The sequence below is a fragment of the Cibotium barometz genome, chromosome 12, assembly GCF_041138505.1.
Source record: "Cibotium barometz isolate CiBa-2024 chromosome 12, ASM4113850v1, whole genome shotgun sequence".
Classification (NCBI taxonomy): Eukaryota; Viridiplantae; Streptophyta; class Polypodiopsida; order Cyatheales; family Cibotiaceae; genus Cibotium; species Cibotium barometz.
The window spans coordinates 15,670,871-15,681,539 of NC_141057.1; the positions used below are offsets into that span (position 1 = coordinate 15,670,871).

General features: G+C 40.2%; 1 protein-coding gene across 4 annotated transcripts; it reads left to right on the plus strand.

The window, feature by feature from the left end:
- Nucleotides 1-666: 666 nt before the first annotated feature.
- Nucleotides 667-8,225, plus strand: LOC147633118 (triacylglycerol lipase 1-like). 4 transcript variants are annotated; one of them, XM_086806119.1, is made up of 10 exons: nt 667-910; nt 1,591-1,692; nt 2,415-2,519; nt 2,642-2,782; nt 2,994-3,104; nt 3,432-3,575; nt 3,745-3,785; nt 4,341-4,423; nt 7,379-7,474; nt 7,585-8,225. In XM_086806119.1, exons 3-10 carry the CDS (start codon nt 2,502-2,504, stop codon nt 7,881-7,883), a joined length of 933 nt encoding a protein of 310 aa, XP_086662245.1. In that variant the 5' UTR covers nt 667-910; nt 1,591-1,692; nt 2,415-2,501; the 3' UTR covers nt 7,884-8,225. The 4 variants fall into 4 exon arrangements, with proteins under 4 accessions (XP_086662245.1, XP_086662246.1, XP_086662244.1 ...); XM_086806118.1 differs by lacking the exon at nt 667-910 and adding an exon at nt 962-1,238; XM_086806120.1 differs by lacking the exon at nt 1,591-1,692.
- The last annotated feature ends 2,444 nt before the right edge of the window (nt 8,226-10,669 follow it).

Sequence of the window (10,669 nt, forward strand, 5' to 3'; positions counted from 1 at the left end):
TGCATAAATTAGATGCATAAGAGAAATTCTTTTATTTTAAAAGTATAGTTCCTACTAAATTGGATTTATGCATGGAAAGATGCATAAAGAATTGATTGCCTAATGGCAATAAAGGGGGGGGGGGGGTTGGTTTTCTTTGGGTGGGGTTGTTGTAATATTTGTTTGTTTGTTTATATGTGTATATTTACATGTTTGTTTATGTGTATGTGTGTGTGTGTGTGTGTGTGTGTGTGTGTGTGTGTGTGTGTGTATTTGCATGTGTTGGGTAGGTGGAGGGTTTTGGTATGGTGGCTGTGTGAAATTATATTTCTCTCGGAAAATTAAAGAAGTACATTCTTTTAACAGAATATGGTTTTATGTTACACAAGGTTTAATAGAGATATATATACAAGTGAAGTCATGTAGAGTTCCTAATGTGCTCCTTTTTGACATAATAAAAACTCAACTGTTAAAAAAGCTTCGCCTTTCCTGAGGTGCAAACAAACAGATGGGGGCAATAATTGGGTGGTTGAAGTGATGCCCTTCTCCTTCCAGGACACGTGTTTGATTCTTGCCCACCCTTCGTTGCACCCAAAAAAAAAAACAGACACGCGCGAGGACAAATTTGTGACCTAGTCCCAAAACATATCCTTGCACAAAAGAACACCCTCATAGGAGGACAAATTTGGTTTGGAACCCCCCCTTGGTATAGTAAGGGAAACACGTAGGGCACCCCCCCTTGGTAGTGAGGGAAACACGTAGGGCAACATATCGATGACAAAAAGACCTTCGTAGATACAATTAAAATCTGGCAATAAAAGCGAGTGGGTAAGCAACGTGACAATGGCTTTGGTTTTTTAATTTATGGCGATCGATAGGCGTCGACTCGACACTTGAAGAGCCAAGCCAGTTAGCAGCAGAACTTTGGCAGGTTAGACTGACCTAATTAGGTCTCTAATTATGGGTTTGCAGGGCTAAACCTTGTCATTAGTTCCTGAATCATGTAGAACATCATGATGCATATACTGTATGTGTATGTAGAACCAGCAGGTAGAGTCCATCATGCTTATACTTTGTGTATGTACGATGGCACTCTGATCATGTAGAACCGCAGCCTGGTATGATGTATGTAGAACTCAGCCTGCATAGCTTGTTCTTATGACCATTGACTGGGCCACTCATCATCATGCAGCTTTTCTACTGTCAGATTTTAAAGATTCATGTGCCCCATTAAAAAAACAAACAGTTGGGAAATAAAGGTACCTCCTACCCATAGTGCACACATTTAATGTAAAGCAGAACCCCTCTCAATGGTAGGACATCATCTGAGAATTCAGAACGAGCCTGGCCTACCAAAAAGAAGTCCAGAAAGGCAACCAGCAATCATGAATTTGCAATCTTGCTTGTCAAAGCTTAATCCCTTGCTGTACATTAATGCATATTTACTGTACCTTAATTTCAAAAGCATTTAGCGGTTAATTTGCCAGTTTTCTATAAGGGGTTTTGCCCATCTTCTCATCTTCTGCTGCAGCCTTATGCTTTGCAGTTGTTGCCCTGTATACTATGGCTCTGCACTTCATGCTAAGTGTCCCCCTTGTGTTCTCACTGCAGTTCTTGTGCTTGTGGGCTAGAGTGCTGCAACAACAAAGTCAGGATAGCCTTTGCTCAGCCCTAGTTAGCCCTCACGGGAGCTACCATTGTGATGAATTTGTTGTAAGTGATAGTAGGCTCTATTATGTTTTTGATAGTAACAGAGGAAAAGAATACATAATTTATATATTAACAGATGATTAAACAGTTTTTTGCATCAGCAGATAAATCTTATCATATCAATTAATTAGTAGCTCAAGGTTTACATTACATGTGATGATTAGGCCATTGCATGTATAGACATTAACAGGTAATTGCGAGATTATCCATGCAAGCACGTGTACCCACGCATCAGCAGGTTAATTGGTAGGTGAACATTTAGATTAATGGGCATATTAACAGATAGATAAATGGCTAGAATATGTTTCCCTTTGTTTCGTCATCAAACATCATTACAAACCACAATTAAATGAAGTAATGTGTAAATTAAAATTAATGGGTATATTAACAGATAGACAAATGGCTGGATTATGTTTCCCTTTGTTTTCGTCAGTAAACATCATTACAAACCACAATTAAATAAAGAAATGTGCAGAGTAAAATTAACCATCATTGTTATTGTCCTCATCATCATCGTGATCATTCTCCTTATCATGGACGTTACCATCATCATCATCATGGTCATTCTCAGCATCATCATCATCATGGTCATTGCCGTCATCATCAGTACCATCATCATCATCATTGATAGATTACCTATGTATCCAAAAACTACTGAAAATATTCAGAAGAAAATCCACAAAAATGCCAGGAGGGGTTGTGACTCTGGGTGAAGTGATAAACAGGTGAGCACAGATGATGGGTTCTTGCTGGGTGTTCAAAGAATAGCTGCAGGAGAAAATGCAGGAAATCAGAAGAAACCTGTGTTCCTCATGCATGGCATCCTATCTGTAAGTTGGAATGCTGTCGATCATTTTGCAGCACCCCCTTCTGGAAGCATATCACCTCTTTTCAGTATCAGAATTGCATAAAAAGGAAGGTTCCCAGTTTTGAATTTTGAAGTCGTCTGTAGGGAGGGGACACTTGGTTTCTAAACGAACCTACCGAATCACTTGGGTTCATACTGGCTGATGCTGGTTATGATGTGTGGATCGGCAACTTCCGCACCACAGGCTTCTGCCATGGCCATGCTTTTTACACGCCCAGGGACAAGGTAATGTTCTACCATTGAAAGCTTTTTCATCATTTTCATAAATCAATCAAATATTTTCACCATGTTCATGTATTTAATGTCAAGGTGACGCTCAAAAATTGGAATTTTATCCAATTTTTTTGCATCAATGCAAGCAATTTTTTATGAAACCCGTGTTATCTGCCTTCATTATATTACCCCTTGCAAATTATTGGGTTAATTGTTTGGTCAGGGTTACTGGGATTGGAGCGTGGATGAAATTGCTGAGAAAGACCTTGTGGCCATGGTGAAGCTTGCATACGGAACTACGAACACACGCTTGCACTTCATCGGATTCTCACAGGTAACTCAATAGGCCTGACCCCAGGACATCATAAGGCCCCATATTTCCTTACAAATATATGTTGGCTTCCTACACTTAAGTTTGGGTTTATGCATGTATGTATCTAGGGCATGCTATTGGCCGGGTTTGGTATATGTTTGGATATGTTTTGGGTCCACACATGTATATATCTAGGGCATGCTATTGGCAGAATTTGGTTCATACAAGTATATGTTTGGTTATGATTTGGCTTCCTACATGTAAATTTTGGGTTTAAACATATATATCTAGGGCGTGCTGTTAGCATGGTTTGGTTCATACAGATATATGTTTGTTATGATTTTGCAGGGTACACAAGCTGCCTTTGCAGCATTATCTCAAGGCATGCTAGTAGACTGGCTGGACAAGATTGTGATGATGGCGCCGATAGCCTATGTGACTCATACAACCACGCCCATAGGAATCATAGCAGGAAAACTTCAGCTGGACCAGGCAGTACACTCCCTTAGTACTTTACTCAAATAAATTCCTGCTAGCCTAATTAGTTATGTACATTCAAAATCCATTTGAATACTCCAATTTTACAGGCCTAGTTGGACAAAAAGGCCTCCTTAATTTTTGACTTTCATTTTCTGCATTCTAAGTTGTTTGCCCTATGCAGGTTTTCAGCAGGCTACGATTCTTTTCTCTCAATACAAAAACGTGAGCATATGCAAACATCTGTCTCCCTGCATATATTATGGGTGTTGGATAAAATGTCCTTCATCTGTCCTGTGACCAGTCTATAGGTTTGAATCTTATGGGTTGGTGTAGGCTATTTCATGCTTTTAAACATGTCCTTTATCTTGAATCAAGTGTTTGTGATCATGGTTTTTAAACAAACGGTTCATATTTTCTCACAGTATATGTACATACGACCTACATGGCAAATGCCAGATGTCTGCAATGCCTATGGAGCATGACATCATATGTACTCACTGCCTGTGTGGCACGAGGTCACATGTGATGTAGCATGATGTCATAAGTGCTTTCTGCCTATGTGACATGATGTCATACGTGTGCACTGCCTATGTTGCATGATGCTAAAGCTACTGTTTTTTGTCTCTTAATTTGGACAATGTGTCTATTATCCATATGGATTCATTTCTGTCCATACTTAGGTTTTATAAGGTGCTTGTACCAGACCCTGCTTACTTGCTATGCAGTTTGGATGGGGACTTGGAAGCTTCTTATGTTTTGAGGGGTGTGGTTCAACAGGAAATCCGGGCGGCAGTATGTGGATATATTATGTGCTGCTGCCAACATGCGTTGCTTCAATGGTTGGGCTACTGCCTTCACAGGTGTGTTCAGCAAATTAGCTTCCTTGCATATGATTAAAAGGTTCCTTGATACCACATATATATGTGTGTATGCATACACAATTGCGTACATGCACGTAAGTTCATTTTTGAGAGAAATAGTTCTATATATCAATAAAAGGACTGTGTTTCTTTGCTTTGTAACTTTTTTTCATGTGTTTTCTCTTCAGATTATCTCAAATGTCCAATTGAAAGCTTTATTTCATCCCCCTAATCACCGGAGTCGCTTATTCTTTGGGTTTTTGTGTGTGTGTGTGCGTGTGTGTGTTCGAGTAAAGTGGGTGGGATTGTTTTTTTTGGGAGGGAAGGGCAGGTAGGGAAGCTACTCAAAGTTTTAGGGAAGTACCATCATCCCTTGGGTATATTCCTTTTGAAAGAGCCTGCAATTTCTAGAAGGGGGCGTCCAAAAGAAAAACACATATCATCTGTTGGGGAGGCACTCCCAAACTTTCTACTATGCAACATCTCTCCGCAGAGAGGGGTGTTCAAATGATCGTCTCCAGCCCCGTTTGATCCCTTTTATGCCCCCTTTTATTCAGCATATTTATACGATATTTTTGGGTATTTTTCCCACCTTTTATTAGGCGTTTTTCCTAGTCGTGGACTTTGTCCTTAGTCATGGGTTGCTTTTTGCCATTCAATTCATTCATCATTTTTGCTCAAGTGTTGGATCATTGCTGGCTGCTCCAAGTCTCTCCTCTGTTGGAAAATATATTTATCATCTCAGGATGGTCTACATGAACCCTAGCATGCTTGTACTGGTCACTTCTATGAGGCCTTGCATTAGCATAACTATTAGACATCATTTAGGTTTTTTCTAGCACTTTTATGAGTCTTTTAGGCTATTTATGGCATGTTTATGGTTCACGACTGCTGTCGGCCTGCTGTAGCAGGCCGACTTGCTCATATGTGAGGTATATAAGGGTTCTAACCCTTCTCCTCATTTCTCATCTCACTTTTGCATATCTGCTGGAGGTCATTGGCTGTTGCAACAGTCTCTTATGCTTGTAAGCACCTACGGGCTTCCCTCATGTTCATTTTCAGCAATAAACAACTGTCTACAGCCTTCTACAGTTCGTAATTGGGCCTACAACCTGTGTTTTCTCTTTCTTTCATGGTATTAGAGCCAAAGCTGCAGGCAAGAAAGTGCATATCTGCTGGAGGTCATTGGCTGTTGCAACAATCTCTTATGCTTGTAAGCACCTACGGGATTCCCTCATGTTCATTTTCAGCAATAAACAACTGTCTACAGCCTTCTACAGTTTGTAATTGGGCCTACAACCTGTGGTTTCTCTTTCTTTCATGGTATCAAAGCCAAAGCTTACCTACAGGCAAGAAAGTGCTGCATTTTCTTCTGGGAGCAGAGGCTTCCTCGAGTGCTGCGTTTTCTGCATTTGAAGCCTGGGATTGCTACGTTTTTTCTGTTGGAGGCTTCTAGGTGCTGAGGGGACAGGGTTCCTGAGAGATTTGCTTTCTCTCTTTCTGTTTCCCACCCTCCCTCCCTTTCTTCTCTCTCTCCTCTTGCTGTGCACAGCTTGAGAGGAGGCTATTTGCTGTTTTTTTTTAAAAAAAACAGCCCTCTTGCTTCAGAGAAGGTTTCTTCTTAGAGGAGATGGCTTTACGAGATTTCTCTCCTGTTGCTCCTTCTCTTGTTGAAACTCCAGTACCTTCACAAGGTGGTTTCTCATCCCAATCTTTCTTCTCTGAGTTTCTCTCATCCAGTTAGCGTACATAGGTAATCCACAAAAGCAGCCATGGATGCCATACCCGATCAGAGTTCTATGGGAGGAGCTGATTTCCATGGTAGGAGAAGGTACTTTATTGAAAAATTTACCCAAGCATACTAGGTTAGCCACAACTCTCAGCTGGAAGATTTATTGGAAATACGCTTCATGAACTATAAGAGATTGAAGCATAAGCATCCTGTCCATACATGAGGAGGGTATGTCAGCGTAGCCTATGATGGTGCCAGTCTCCCAGCAATTGATTCATTTGGCATACATGGGGCACAAAATTCCTATGTATAGAAAAATTTGCAAAAATCTATGTGCACGAGATACCAGTCTTAAGGGTAAGCCCAACTTACATGCCAATGAAGACAAGGTTTACCCCACTGGAGCTTCAAGGTGCACAACAACGGGATTCACATATTTGTTATAACTTTCCTTTCTTCCAGCGTGTTGTAGAAACAAAGGCAATAGCTTGTGTTATGGATTAGAGCTTGGCAGAGAGTACCTGATCGAGCAATAGTCACAGCATGCTGATTTGTGAAGCTGATTGTGGTTCTCATCAACCAGAGGAAAGAAAGATGTGAAGGGTATGATCTCGAAATATTATGCAGCAGCCCTGACCTGTCCATTTGCCTGCACCCTGTCCATACAGTACCCATACAGCCATACAACCATGCAGACATGTCTACACAGTTCCCTTGGTTGTCTCATGGCTTAATTATCTTGCCTGTTCTGCTTTTTTCACTCCCTGTTCTGCAATCAAAACAATGGTACCACAATGGGCATGGAGACTGAAGGAATAGTTGAAGATTGTGAAGCGGTGGAACTACATTGACCTCGAAGACAAAAGAACCAACGAGCTCACCGGAGACCCAAGGACTCATGGCGACGTCTGTATAGTTCACAGAGGAGGCTGTGGACCTCACTGTGATAGGGCACTTGGTCCAAGAGAAGAGGGCAAACTGCCTTTCTCCATGGAGGATGAAGGTCTGGTTTGGAGTGTGTGTGGGGAGGTTTGTCCAGCAAGAACACTTTGGGATTTAGGTCGTAGGGTTCCAGTGACCATGCCCGGGAACTTGGAGAGGATTTGTATGATATCTATATGGTTTTACATCAGTAGATTATTGTACTCGGAAATCTGGTGACTGAATTTCTAGGAGGATCAGACTGCATGAACAAGGGAGGCTCAAATTGTTTCGTTTCGCAGGTGCCAATTGCTGCATCAATGATAGTAGAAGGGCATTTTATGATAAATATGAGACTCAAGACACATCAACCAAAAATTTGCAACATCTTGGACAATGTACGTGTCTCTAACTAGATTACATTTATAAAAAGCTGCCTCTTTACACACTCCCCTTTACTTGCTGTAATCATAATCTTGGTACTAAACAACACTTGGTTGGTTTGCAGCATTCAGGCAAGGTACCTTTGCAAAGTTTGATTATGGAGCAATGGGAAATATACAAAGATATAATTCCATCCAACCACCAGCTTACGATCTTTCAAAGGTTCCAACAAACAGAATGCTCCTGGTATATGGGAAGAATGATGCATTGTCGGATGTGACGGATGTTGTTGAGCTTATGAAGCAGTTACCTACAGGTTTTAAAACTCTCTTCATACCAGATTATGCACATGTAGACTTCATAGTAGGATATAATGCGAATACGAAAGTGTACAATGACATTTTAAGCTTTATAGAGCAATAAAGGATTGGTAGGAATGACGGCATGGATCTTTTACCATGTGCTCATGAATTAAACAATTTGATATACATCATTATAGGAATGGCTTTTACTATGATGGCTGCATAGGTTTTTTTAAACCTAATGAAGTGTGTCAAGGAGATTGTCCTGTATGTGTCATGTGGTCGATATGGGTGGTACACACTGACACCATACAAGCATTGAGAAGTCGTCATGTTGAAGAAGAAGTCATAATAGGTCCCCTCCCTGTGGGCATGGTACTTCGAACATGCAGTGTACAAAAACCCTAAACTTGGACCTCAATTATATGAAGGCTTCAAAATTATTAGACATGGGAGTTTTGGAACATAAGCATTACATTTTTTAAATTGTCGGTTAAAAATACCTAAATGTCGAGAGAATGCAATCATTGATAACAATTTGTTGCACATCTATCCAAGGTTTGCACCTTGAGCTCCTTTTTTGTTGAAAATCCATGGGAGGAGTAGCTCTTGTTAGGATTTAGTGCAAAATTGGTTACATGTACCCTCTCTCTCTCTCTCTCTCTCTCTCTCTCACACACACACACACACACACACACACGAAGAGCTCTCATTGAAGACTTCCAAAAAAGGCCAAACCAAAACCCAACACAAAAAATGAGCAGAGAGACCATATCCAAATGGTTGTTTTTAATGCTTGGCCCCGTAGATCTATTAGTTGAGCAATAAAATGTTTTTTCTTTTGATGGACCATGGATTTAGCTAGATTGATATGGCTTTCATGATATGATATGTAGTGTCTCAGGTTATTTTGGCCTCTCTCTCTCTCTCTCTCTCTCTCTCTCTCTCTCTCTCTCCAGTAGTAAAATGTGCAGTATGCAGCCCTCCTTGGTAGTAGATTAAAAAGATGTCTTTTGTCCATCTTTGTTGCATATTGGTTCTCCTTTGTAGGGGCAAAATCATGTCTGAGATTGGAGACGACGAAGCTAATGACAAAAGCTTTTCTCTGTTCGAGTCTCAAAAACGAGCTTGGTCATTTTGACCTCGGCTCGAAAAACAAAACAAAAACCTTTGTAGACGTATAATGTCCCATTGATACTAGTTCACATCCTTTCAGAAATAGAAAAGGCCTTATTTGATGTTGGAATCACCTTTGGCACATAGAGCATGTAGGGGTCCTTTTGATCAGAATTCGTAATTGCAACAAGCTAACAATATGATTCATTGTGAATAGACTATTTATGGCACATAAGAAAGACATGAAGCGATGATCTATAATAAGCTAACATGACATGAAGAGATGGGTAACATCAAGGTAGCATGGTATAGATGAGTTACAACTTCGTAAGTGCTAGAAAAACATCACTTAAATGTATTCTTACCCCTCGAAGTAATTTTTTTCTTTTCAAGGAAGTTACTACTCACACACCCTTTTTCTATTTCCAACCCTTTAATTATGGACTAAGGATTTTTGTAGCCCCCTCGCAGTTAACAAATACCAACTAAAGTTTTTCTAAGTCCTTTTTTCAAGGAGAAAATTCTCATGATTTTTTAGTAAGAAAACTACAATAGTTGGGATGAGATGAGGGGTTGCAACTACTTGGTTTCCCATTGAAAGCCTTGCACATCCCACCTTTATTTGTAGTGTGATATGAAATTTATCCTAGTGGATATGGTAATGAGATGTTTTACCATCCACCCTCTTCCAAGAAGTAAGCCCTCATTCATCATTCTGGCATTCATAACATAGAACTTGTCCACAAGGTTAATCTCCACTACTCTAGCATCAAACAATGTTCCACATGTTTGAGTTCTCATTAGTGGCGGTTATTCATCATTCTAGCATTCGTAACATGGAACGTGTCCACAAGGTTAATCTCCACTACTATGGTATCAAACAATGTTGCACATGCTTGAGTTCCCATTAGTGGTGGTTTTTCAATTACACCAAGTCTCATAGGACATGAGACTTGGTGTGACTAGCACCAGTGTCAAGGAGTGTAGGCACTTTGATGGCATTATCACCATGATTATTAAAATTGATTGCTACCTTAGGTGGCTCCATTACTAAGTCATCATCCTCATAGGACATGAGACTTGGTATGACCTAGCACCAATGTTGAGGAGTGCACGCATTTTGATGGCATTATCACCATGCTTATTAACACTAATTGCTACCTTAGATGACTCATCATCCTCATAGTCTTGAATTGATGTCATGTTGATTGCAAGAGCGGTTCATTCACAAAGCCTCACTTCCTTGGATTTAGGCTTATGTTGAGCCTTTTGCTTAAGTTCAGGCACTTGCTTCTTCCTCCTTTGTCTTCTGTATTTGGAATAGACTATCTCTTCAGCCAAATGGCCATAATAGCACTTTAACTTACTCCCATTGAAATATCCTTTTATCTTCATACCATCCAAGGTTTTGATTCTCATTAATCCCTATGTTGCCAATTCAGTGACCCTAAAGGGCCCAAGTCCTTTGTATTTTACCATTGTACACTATTTATACAAAACGACCATATCTTCTTTGTTGATTCCCTTATCTTTTTTATTGTTGCCAAACCACTGGTTGTGCCTCAACAATTGTTCTCCATGAACATCTCTAAGCATTTTTTTTCATTGAGCTTCTCAAGGGCTGCTAGTCTCTCTAAGAGAGATTTTTCCATAAGTCGTCGAAGTCATTCTTTAGCAACAATTTAGAGACTAGGAATAACATACTTCATTGGTTTCCCAATTCTTCTAGCATGAAGTCTAAATTTAAAGGAGTATTGTTTGTAGAAACCTTATGCCAAAGGCCAAATTTAA